Genomic DNA, 12,786 nt, shown 5'->3' with positions numbered 1-12,786 from the left:
TCATTTTCTGTTCCTGGAACTAGCAGCGTTCCATTTGACATTTGATGCCCATGAGATTTTTATAGAATCTAGGATATGAGACTGAGTCTCCTGCCACATATTTTTGAATAGGGATCTGTGTTACTTTTCCCGGAGGTGTTCTGTATTGTGCTCTTCTTCTTCGAGATGCCTTTGATTATTTAAAAAGAAGCCTCGAATGATAAAGCATTTTGCATAATAATTACCATTGACTAGAGAGCTTTTTATTTGTTTTGCAGAGAGTTTGTTCAGAGGAAAATAAAAAGCAATGCCAATCTCCTCTTCAGTCCCAATTCAAAATAAAAGGCCACATCAATGTTACAATGATATAGTGGAAATAAATATGTTTCCAACTGTAAAATTCAGTGTAAATGGAAGTTTCCTTAATTTTTGAAAAAATGAAGCAGTAATCATGTTTAAAATGGGTAGTACTCACGACTCAATCCAAAGCTTTAGTTTGAACTTAATCCACTAAAAGCTGGCTTTCTAATAGTACTGACAAAGACATGCCTTAAGTTATCTGAGCTTTTAATATATGCAATATATAATCAGCTGACATAGTTTATTAAAAATTGAAACATACAAGTTATTTTCTTCTCAGGAATGGGTGAATTAACGTTTCAAAAAATGATGTATTTTCTAATGTAATTGTTACTTAAGCTTTATAGTTAACACAAACTCATAATGACTATAAAAAAACCCATAGTATATCTGATTTATATGTCTATATATGCTGGCCAAATTGACCTATTTAATGTGAAATCTGATAGAATTTAGAATTAACTATCTCTGGTACAACATAAATAATAAAAAATAAATAAAAATATCTCCTAATAGCAAAAGTGTTTTAATCCAAGGTTTCATCCATCCTTAACATAGTGACTGACACATGATAGGTACTCAAAGTGCTCATAGAAAAAAAAAAGTGAACTAATGTTAATTGACTAAGCCAAATGAAAATAATATTAAAGAAAAGAGTTAACAATAACAACAACAATATTAATAAAAAAAAATCGGGCAGTTGTTTATTATGTACCAAACACTGTGCTAAGAATAACAGCAAATTTTATTTTGTTTAATCCTCACGACTATATCGTGAGGTAGACACTATTTTTTCCCTCAGAATTCTGAAGTTTTATAGGGTAACCTCCCAGAATAACACGATTAGTAAGTGTCAGAGCTGACATTCACACCTAGATGTTTCTGGCCCATGCCCAGGATCACTTTACCCTCCCATCTGTTAACATTAGATTAGAACTTTCTTTAGTGCAAAAATCAAACAAGGTCACCTCTTATATGAAATAGAGATACTTGAAGACTCTGAAATTTAATTTTACAGTGATGAGTGTTTGCATTTGCAATTAATATTACATAATTTAAATTCTTGCCTTTCCTCACATTCATAGATAGGTAACTTTTTAGTCTTTATCCAATTTGCTCATCGTCAACACTGCTGTCTCCATCACATAATCTTTATCATCTTCGATATTAAGAGATCCAATGCTTTCTGCGGAACTATTCTGTTCTACTGTAGAAGTGGTGAATCTCTTTAGCATTATTTCATTCATAGTTATCAAATATTGATTTTTTTTGCCACATATGCCACTTATGGTACGTCCAATATTTGAAAAACATGGGAGGCAGTATTATTGGCCTGTCTTGAAGTATTTTATTGCTTTCTAAGAGAATGTATTTTCCAAGAAAACTGGGAAGTCAATCATTATCTTTGTCTTAGCATTTTCCTAAGAGCTGATGCAGCGGAAGAGGTTGATTTGCCTTAAATTCTATGACTTGGCTCTGTTAAGAAGACAAAATAGAGAATCATGCAGTGTCTTTCCAATTTTCCAAAATGATTTTGTAGTGAGTCAGTGTTAGAGTCAGCATTCAATGTATGGCCCACAAAACCTGTCTTAAATTGATGGCCAAATTGAGGAAGCAAACAAATACAAAATAATTATGCATCCTAAACATCACGTTGTCTTTTCTATATTACCCACATTTGATTTGTCTGTTTTCTAAAAATAGACAAATCAGATGTGGGTAATAGAGTAATTACCTTTCATTGTTTTCTTTTTCAGAATAAATATAAATTATATAATTTTTTTGGTAATATGTATTTACATACCAAACGTACCAATGTTGCCACAGTCCTAAGAAGATGTACAATAAGCTGGTTAAAGAACCATTATATTTGTGTCAGGTAGTACTTTTTATAGTCAGTTATTTCCTGCACATCCACTTTAATTGTTCTGTTCGTGAATGATTTCCATATTTTTATACTGTTTCCATCAAGAAATACATGAAGTTGTATCCAGGGCTCCTGGAGCTTCAGCCACTCGCCTCTCACGGCTTTCACTTAAGATGAGGATATTAATAGGGCCTGAAAATGTTCCTCAGATTTTATGTAGTCATTTCTCCCACTCAAAGCTCTTGTTTGTTATTTTGTACCATGGACAAGGTGAAAAAGTCCAAATCAGAAGAAACTGATTTTCTAGATGAGAAGATTGATTTTCATCCTTTTGCTTTTATTATATTTCTTTTGTGACATTTATTATTGTTCTCTGTCTGAAATGGATGCCTGTGTAATTTTACAGCCCATATGTTGCATTGCACTGAAGTTGATTTAATGTGTCAAAAGTTGTGAAGTTTGTATCCTTGTAGCCAGTCAGCTGATTTGAAAAGAAACCTGTCGTGGTCAAGTCCATTCCAACTCATAGAGACCCTACAGCACAGAGTAGAGCTGTCCCATAGAGTGACCAAGGTTGTAATCTTCGCAGAAGCAGACTGCCACATCTTTCTCCTGTGGAGTGGGTGTTTCTCCCACAGAGTGGCTGGTAGGCTTGAACTGCTGACCTTTTGGTTAGCAGCTGAGCGCTTAGCCACTACACCACCAAGACTCCCTGAGTCAACTAATAGTACATTTGAAATTGAAGGTAGTAATTATCTTTATTTTAAGTCCCTTTAATTAGAACTAATTTGAGGCTCGCCTGACTAGGGTTTTGTGACAGTCTGTGAAGGTCAAATGAAAATCTGTAAAGGTCAACTGAAACTAAAATTTTTATTATCAAGAATGGAAATATTCCATAATTCAGATTTTCCATAATCAATTCTATTTTAATGAGCGTTACTAATAAGAATTAGAATTTATTGTAAAAGTTTTTAAAATGATACTTTAAAGCCAGATAATAATAAGATTATAAACAAAATTACATACTTCTTAAAAGTATTTTCCCATTTATCACACGCTCCCACAGAATTCCATGGTGGTGTCAGTAGGCCAAATATTGGGATTACCACAATCTGTGAGGAGGAAGAGTCTGATGCTTAAGTGAAGGGAATCACATAATGCTGGGAAATGGAATCATTACAAAAATTCTATATTTAAGAATTAAAGCATTATAATTATTTTTTAAAATTTATTTATAAGCTATATCTTCAGTTATTAGCTTATTAATCAAGTCTGTGTGAAGACTGTTCTTAATGAAATACTATCTTCTAATATCTGTTCTCTTTATTAGATATTTTGAAAAATGACATTTTTTAATTCCCTAATCTTGCTTATAAAAGAGTAGCATAAGCCCTGCATACTCCTCTGATAGGCTCAACAAACACAAATATGATTTATCACCATTATGAATGTGTCTAAAGCTATCAGTAAAACATATTTATTAAGCAATATGATTATGTTAAAATAGAAATATAAATGCACAGCACAGTGCATTCTAATTTTCTCATCTGATGGGCAAACCAGGCTGATGGTAGATTGGTAAATATTTACAAAATCCACTCAGCTGAAGGAGTTTTTCTTTCTTAAGTATTTAATCAGATTTGATTAGGAGAGGGCATCAAGTTTCAATGTCTCATTTCACATTAATCAGTATTTGGAGGATAACAAAAGACTGTGTTGTATAGTATTTACCCGTATTCATTGAATTACTACTGCTAAAATCACTGGTAAAGGTAGACCCTGGAGTTTTAAAAGCCAGTCTTTTCTCCATGAGCTTTGCATGCTGTGTGTTTTCAAACATCTATCAACTATTTATATCATAATTCCAGCTACATATGTTTCCAATACTGACTTACTATCATTAACTAATTGAAGGAAATATTCTCAGGGTGAGATTTCCTTAGACTAACAGCTTTTAGGAAAGGTCGGGCAAAGAATTTTGAAAGGCGCTTTATGTCTTGAGTAGTGCTAAGGACACTGTGGTATAGGATGGTTTCTGTGAATGTCAGAATGAAAATGTGTGTGTAGACTAGTTCATTTCCTGGGAGCATGAGGGATGGGGACCATCCACAAGAGTGTTCTCTGTTGAGCTGCATTACAATCCTTTCTACTATAAAAGTGCCCCCTCTGTCTTGTCTTTCAGTCCTTCACAAGCAACCCAGAGAAGTGTGTCTCTGTTTGCTAGAGCTTGGCCGGATTGCAGCCAGGTAAGTCCAACTACTGCTATGATGGAGAGACATAGATCATCTCAGCAACCAAGCAATGGAGAAGCTTGCTGGCTCTTCATTGCTGGTGCTTAACTTTAATGGGCAGAAGCTGCTCATTCAAATATGATTAGTATGAACATCTAGAAAGCAATTCAAACAAAAGTATGCCATGTTCTTAACATCATGATCTTGCTGTCAAAGTCATTGTATCTAAGCACTTGATAAACCTCCTTGAATCAAAAATATTTTCCCTCCAACTCTTTCTTAAGGGGATAAAATCTTATACATGGTATTTTATTTAACAGTTACTCTTTCCTTAGTGGAAAGTACATGCCCATCCCTTTCTTATTCCTTCCTTCCCTCCTTTTCTCCTCCGTTACTCCCTCTCTCCTTTTTTGTTTTTTTAATTTTAATACCTCCTTTTTCTTTTTCTCCATTTTCACCCTATTAAAATTCTCACCTCTGACCTGTTTTAGTTTCCATCCCTGAGTGGGGTGGGGGGTATTTTAAACATTATTTTCTGTGTTTATGATTAGTGAAAGGCATAGAATTGTATCTTTATGTAAAGACATATTTTGAATCTTTTTCTTTTGAAAAAAGATAAAAAAAAATAAAAAGAAGAAGAAATACCAGAAACCATAGCTAAAAGAAGCAGAGGTAGGGATTGTTTTAGGTAAGCGGGCTTGCTTTGGTTTCATGCCTTCCTTTCTATTATTTTGCCCCTAATAAAACAGGGCTTCTGATAGTTCTATGAAACCCACAGGCCTAGAAATGGAGAAACAAGGTTTGGAAAGGATCTTGATGTAGAATAATAATTCAGGATTAATTTTAAAACGTTTTGTGGGCCAGATATGGCAATACTTTTATGGCTGAGATCAGATAAACTATTAATAAGATGAAGTGAGAGTTAGCTCTGGGAGTAAATTCTCAAATAGAGAATTTCTAAATTCTAAATTCCTAAAGAAAATAAAAATTTCTGAAGAAAATTTCTAAAGGAAAAGAAAATACCAGATGGGCAAATTACAGCAATGGGTGGATAACTTGCTTCCAATGATAGATCTTTTTTGAACAAATATAAAATTAACCTGTATTCAGAAGAAGTTACCCCAAGTTCTTTAAAACATTGTAGTTCACATAGTCATAACTAATGACACACCAGGTGTGAAATTTACTTTACCACAATAGTCGGGTACAAGAATGATTGCTTTTATTTATTTATTCATTCAAATTAATAGGACTGAATCTCCACTCAACAAGGTGTAAAGAAATCACCAATCTGATCTGAGACATTTGGAGGCTCCCCTACCCCCCTTTCCTTCCCCCAGAGATTGTGCCAAAGTTGCTGAGAGAGGACACCAGTCTTCAATCCATTCAGGTCTCCACTACCCAGGCACAATTCTAGCTCTCATGGACCTTTAAAAGCTTATAGCATCTGGCTGCTTCATAGGATTCCATTCCCCTTTCAGTGCTGCCGCCTTCATGGGTTCTGTGAGGGACCAGGACAAAGTTACCAGCTACTCCTAGGATGCTGCCAAACTCACTCCCACACCAAACTTAAAGCTAGCTTCTGGTCTGCAGGAGAAACAGCTCTGAGCCAAAGGAATAAAAAGGACCCAGCTGCTAGCCTCTAAGAATGAAGAAGTTAAAAATAGCACTACCACCACAAGTTGCCAACACCAACTCGTGGCAACCCTGTGTGTGTCAGAATAAAACTGTGCTCCATAGGGTTTTCAATGGCTGATTTTTCAGAAGTTGGTCTCCAGGTCTTTCTTCCAAGGCACCTCTAGGAGAACTCAAATCTCCAACATTCAGGTTAGCAGTTGAACATGTTACTGTTGTCACCACCCAGGGGCTTCCATTTACAATACAAAAAAAAAAAAAAAAACCCATTGCCATTGAGTTGATTCAGATTAATAGTGACCCTACAGGACAGAGTAGAACTGCCCCATGGGGTTTCCAAGGAGGGGCTAGTGGATTTGAACTGCTGATCTTTTGTATAGCAGCTGAGCTGTTAATCACTTTACCACCAGGGCTCCTATTTACAATACAGGGGGGTGGAAAACACACAAAGTAAAATCAAAATAAATGCCCTGCCACCACTGAAATAACTAGAGTAGGAGAAGCTGGATGAGGTGTATTTTCTATTTAACCGAGGATTTGGCAGAAAAAGTTTTGTTTAGTTGTTTTAATCTTACCTTTAAAATATTCTAAAATGCTAGATTCCATTTTGTTGCTTTGATAATCTAAATATATAAATCAGATAAGCATCATGATTCTGAAAACTGTGGCATGGAGATAATGAGAGAGAGTTGCACTATCTCTAGAATAGCCAGGAATTGACATTTTTCTCTCGTTTAGCTTATATTATTTGCCCGCTTTCTGGGTTTTATTTTATTTTGTGTATATGCTTTTTATTATCTCAGCACTCTGGTTAGGAATCTTGCTGAACTGAACATTTTAACTATGGTGGAATCATTGAAGGGAGAAGACATGCTACCAGTGACAAAATTCCTTTACGAATTATCCTCCGCTCTGACTCTGGCATAAATTGCCCTTTGCCATAGACTGAAAGAAATTATAATCTCAGGTAATGAAAGGCAATTCTAATGACCTGTCAATTGCAAGGTGGAGCAGCATATTAAGTTTTTCTTTTTTATAATTTTAAAATTGTGATTCTGGGTTGCTCCATTTCTGACCATACTTTATGACCATGAAAGCTGGTGTTCACATTAGAAAAAAATATATTGATTTCACGAGAGAATTATGTAGGGATTAAAATAACCATGGCATTACAATATCCAATTTGTAAATTTTGACTTTTGTCTTGTACACTTACACCTAGAATGAGAAAATATGCTGATACTTAATCATACTGTAACTTTGGCTGTTACATTTACCGTGATGTTAAATAATCTAATACCAACCCGATAGATGGAACATTTAAGTATAAATTTCTATTTAAATTTCTTCCTTTGTACACATTTGAAGATTTTTTTTTTTATTTTAATGGAAGTTCAGCTGTGCCTTATAAACAGCAACCCGATACACTCAAACCACACTATCTTTCCTGCTATTCAAAGCATCAGTTAAAGGAAAAGGGAAATTCATCACCCAAGTCTAATTTTACTCCTAAATTTTACTTTGGATGTGTTAAACCAATCTCTAGACAGTGAAATTTGTGCTCCTTCCTTCCCTCTTCTAGCCCTTCCCCCAGGGTGGATTTCACAAATAATTGAGTTAAAACAGCTTTATCCAAGACTAGAAGTGAGTTTAAGAGTGCTTTCAAAGATACAACATTAATTTGCACACGCTACAGTTGGGTTCAGACCTTACCAAAGTCCCCAGTACAGTCTTATGAGTTTTTCATCACTGATACATGATACTTTTTTATATTTGGATATATAAGCATTTACTTCTCAAAATTACACGAGTATCATCTTACAAGCATCAACATCACTTCACAAATGATTCTCCGTATGCTTTCAGATTCTCTGCCTTGTTCTCCTGCCTGAGAACACTGGTGAAGCCCTCCTGAGAGCTGTGGGCTTCTCTGAGTTCTGGGGTGGGAAAATGAGACCACTTATGTTTGTACTCACGGGGAAAATTGCCTCTTATTTTCAACTAAATAGAACTATCATCACTGGAGAGTGAAATCCCTCTGCTAATATTTCAGAAAGCGTGTCAGTTTGCCTTCTGAAAAGTAAAACAGTCAGCAGCAGCAGGTTAATAAAACCTCAGAGAACTTTTTAATGACAGTGTGTTGACCTTCGTTGATGAAAAAAAAAGTTACTATGAATCCAGTATATTGACAGGCTATAGAATTAAGATTATCTTTATGATAAAAGTAAAAGCTTTAGATATTTTGATTTATGGCTTTATGTGATTTTTATTTTTGACTACTTCCTTGATTTTGAACACAATTTATGGCCATTCCAAATAAATATACTTCTTGAATATTTTCTTTAGTCTTTCATTTCAATCCATGGCATAATGAAAGGCAATTCTGTTAAAAAGCAAAATATTCTTATATAAGAATAATTAATTGGCTATAATAATATCCTAGTCAAAGCACTTGAATCTGATTTCTAAAAATATCAGGTTTTCACATAGGTGAAATTTTCTTCCAATTAAATCTGTCTTTAAACTGCTTTAAAACATAAGATAAATGGGTCAAAAAAAAAAAATCTTTCAAGAATTCATAAATTGTCTGTTGCATGCCTTCAGAAGGGGTATTTCTATCATTTGGCCATAAAATTTATCCCTCTCACCCTAATAGGAGCCCTGGTGGCATAGTGGTTAAGAGTTCAGATGCTAATCAGAAAGGTTGGCAGTTCAAATCCACCAGCTACTCCTTTGAAATCCTATGGGGCAGTTCTAACCTGTCCTATAGGGTCGCTGTGAGTTAGAGTCCACTGGACGACACCTACCAAGGACAACCCTGGTAAGGAGCTCTGGTGATGCAGTGGTTAAGAGCTCAGCCACTAACCAAAAAATAGGCTGTTCTGATCCACCAGCTGCTCCTTAGAAACCCTGTGGCGTAGTTCCATTCTGTCCTGTAGGGTCACTATGAGTTGGAATCAACTTGACGGCAGTGGGTTTGGTTTGGTTTCTAATCCCAGTAAAGTGGGCCCCAAATGTCTTTTGTTTGTGAATTATAGACTGTTAAATAGTTTGAGTAGATTTCTAGTTTAAGGCTCACTTTGGGAGCTCAGTTATTTTATCTAAAGCAATCTTAAAAGTTGTGTCATGTGCTAGGAGAATAGGAAATCCATTCCTAGAATCTCATAATAAAGTCATTAACCATCAGAACCTTTCACTAGTACTTTGCATTTTCTTTTAAAATGAGATAAAAAAAAAAATGCATTGCCCTCGAGTAGCCACTCTACTTCCATATCACTGTGGTGTACGCATGTGAGGATTTGGCTTTAGTGAGGTCAGCCTTCTTGCTATCTTTAGCTTGAAATGTATTCCGTTTGAGAACAATAGTTTCCTCCTCTAAGGTTCTAAAATCATGTAGTTGGAAAAGAATGGAAAATAGTATAAACTTGTGAAAACCTCGTAGATAAACTAGAAATGAGAAATGGTATAAAGTTAATCATGGAAACCAGAATGAACAGCCTTTTGGAGAGAAGAGAAAAGGCCTATTTGGTGACTAAGTTAACTTGCAGGTGTGGGCCCCCAACCCAAGGGAAATTTCATGATTTACAGCCTGTTGACATCTCCAGACAGACAGGAAGTCAATGAATCGTATTTAAGTGTGCGTTTTAGGATTGGCTGACTGTACCTTAGGCAGCTTGAAGCACTCAAAAGCCAATATAAGCAGAGATTTGGAGCTTAGTTTTGATTTCTGTGTGCAGCGGCATAGCTAATTTCCAGCATTCCCATATTGAAAAGAAAATTATGTATATATATATATCTCCAGGGCATGGTTTTCTATGTATAATTTTGTTACCAATTTTATTCAAACTTTGGCTACTTTTCTTGTATTGGATATGGAGCAGAGCCTGTTGTTACTCTAATAACATGTTTTTTCTTATTATTTCACTTTTTAAAATACCAGCAAAAATTATGCAGCCTGTTCCTTAAAGGTGGCACGAATCCACTGACAGTTACGAATGAAATCCTATTTTCCATTTGGCCTGATTTATACTTTCAAATATGGTATTTTCTTTATGATGGAACTTTAATTGCCTGTGACTTCTAGTGTGTTAAAATTCTCCAGCCTTATGGTCAAGTTTATTTTATTCTCTTAAGAAACTTAAACATAATTGAATTTTATGCCTTGATGGAACTAAGAACCCAAAGAGGTCTAGAGAGATGAAAAGAATTGCCCAAGATCATCCAATGAGTTAGTAGCAAAGCTGAGTCTAGTCTGCTAAAGGGAGCCTAGTACTTTGCTTCTGAATAACACTTTAATTGTTGAAAATTGTTACATTATTTCAGTTGGTGGTACAGTATATTCAAAAGAGCAAAAACTTTGGCTACAGGCTCTCAGTGCTGCAGTTTCTTGGGTCTGTGATCCTTGATGCTATTGTTGCTCTTGTGAGTTGCCAGCGAGCTGATGCTGACTCATGGCGACCCCATATGTGCACAGTAGAACTGCTCCATAGGGTTTTCAAGACTGCAACCTTTTCGAAGCAGTTCACCAGGCCTTACTTTCGAGGTGCCTCTGGGTGGGTTTGAACTGACAACCTTTCAGTTAGTAGTCAAATGCTTAACCATTTTTGCCACCCAGGAACTCCTTGACCCTTGATAAATCAATTAACTTATCAACAGCAATCTCAAAGGTTGTGCCAAGTGCCAGACACTGTTCTATGCATGCAGTATATACTGTTTTAATTTCTTGTAACAATATTAAAACATGGGAGTTAGAATTCCTGTTTTACCATTGAAGTAAAACTTAGGTTCAGAAATAATGTATGTTAAGATGTCCCACTGTGCCATACACATTGAAGATGTTCAATATGGTTGCTTTTCTAACCTTCTTCCTTCTCCCTTCCACCGCCGCTACACTAGAACTCTAGAGTAGGCTAGTATCGTCTCTATTTTCTTGATAGAAAACAGGCTCTTAGAGGTTAAGTGATTTGCTGAAACTTAAAGAGTAGGTTAATGGCACAGTTAGTTCAAGCCTACCTCAGGGAAGAAAGATAAACAAATGTGAATATTGCTAGCACCTGCCAGAGGTAATGAGATGCTGTGTAGAGTTCAGGGTAATTAACAAGTATTAGGAAAAAAAAAAGTGCTTTAGTTTCAGACAAGGTTTAAGTTCTTCTAGAAAATCTTTTTTCTTTTTTTGGTAGAGCATTTTTGTATATTTAATGTTGACCTGTTCTATTAAATTGATAGTTGAATTTCAGGGGATCAAAAACACTGAGACCAAAACCATTTTTGAATCTGAAATCTTTGTTATGTGAGAATACATTAAACTTTTTTTATTCCCAAGGTAGCTACTGAGTATGTACTGTGTATCAGCATCCACGGTGGATGTTGGGAAGCCATGAGCCAGGTAGACAGGGGTCTCTGTGGTTACAGAACCTGCAGTCCAGCACGTTTCTACCAACGTCCCATTAATTGGTAAATATGTATAAAATGTTAAAACTATGATAAATGGTGCCTAAATTTTTTAGGTAATGATTTATGTAACTCAAAATTCATCTGTTCACTGCAGGCAATTCTCAAAATAACAGTTGTTCAGTTGCGTTTTGCCAGTTTACCTGTTTTGTACTGAATTTTAAATTCTTAGTTTTCCTGCCCTTAAAGAGCACCCAGTATACAGCACCCCTGCCCCCACTCCTTTCCACCTGAATTCTCAAAAAGTAGAAAATAAAAAGAGCAGCAGATGAAACATCAAATATCGCCTTTATTATTTTAAAGTCCAAGTTGAAACACATGGCTAGTGTCTTTACCTGAACTCCAGAATGAAGCAAATTAACTACCCAGTCATAAGCAGAGATGGGACAGGATGGGCTCTTCATGGAGGCCTCACTGTGGGCAGCTCCCTCCCTAGGGGAGGAAGGCTGAACTGAGTGAAACGTGCTCAGTTTATTTTCTCAGATTTACCGATCTGATAAATTCCTTCATCCTCCCTGAGGAGAAGTGAGTAAAGAAGGAAGGAGACTAGGAGTCAAACTAATTGAACATCCTCTACAAGGAAACCCTGGTGGTGTAGTAGTTAAGAGTTTAGCTGTTAACCAAAAGGTCAGCAGTTCAAATCCACCAAGAATTCCTTGGAAACTCTATGGGGCAGTTCTAATCTGTCTTATAGGGTCATTATGGCAATGGGTGGGTTCTACAAGGACAAAACATCTGGAGTGGAGAAATTGCTTTCACTTAAAGCTGTGTACTAAACACATGTATAGTGAGGTCAGTTCAAATAACAAGCCATTAGAACAGGGCAATAATTTAAGCTTTTGCATTTAATGATATACAAATATATGATTCAGCCTAAAGTACTGGACATACAATCAGCATATTTATTTATCTCCAGTTTGTTTAGTAGGTTATCCATAACTCAGCTTTTCTCTCATCTCCAACACTTGTAGATCATCTAATTAAAATGTTAGGGAAAAATGGTGTCAGCCCTGAAGTCAGAAAACCTGCACTGGAGTCCATGTCCTGCTCCTAGATAGTTATATACTTTCTCTGAATCTATATTCTTAACTATAAAAAATGAGAGGGTATAACTAGACGATCCCACAAGTCCCAATCTCAAAGAATTATCTTGGATATATATCCAGGAAAATAGACCTAGTTTTAAGAAAAATATAATTATGGGAGATAAATTTGCTGATAACAATTACATCTCTCTTTTTCTGAACTTTTCTGACATTTATA

At 35.8% G+C, this 12,786-nt stretch overlaps 1 protein-coding gene across 2 annotated transcripts in view; it reads left to right on the top strand.

The window, feature by feature from the left end:
• The window catches only part of GAS2 (growth arrest specific 2), a 121,774-nt gene that overhangs the window by 49,202 nt on the left and 59,786 nt on the right, over positions 1-12,786 (top strand). For both annotated transcript variants that reach the window (XM_003412315.4, XM_064288345.1), the window contains exon 4: positions 4,389-4,452. In XM_003412315.4, the coding sequence (XP_003412363.1) occupies positions 4,389-4,452 (64 nt within the window). The remainder of the gene's footprint in view (positions 1-4,388; positions 4,453-12,786) is intronic.

Source organism: Loxodonta africana, chromosome 7 (genome assembly GCF_030014295.1).
Source record: "Loxodonta africana isolate mLoxAfr1 chromosome 7, mLoxAfr1.hap2, whole genome shotgun sequence".
Classification (NCBI taxonomy): Eukaryota; Metazoa; Chordata; class Mammalia; order Proboscidea; family Elephantidae; genus Loxodonta; species Loxodonta africana.
The sequence above is the reverse complement of the archived record's forward strand: the minus strand, read 5'-3'. Positions and strand labels throughout refer to the sequence as shown.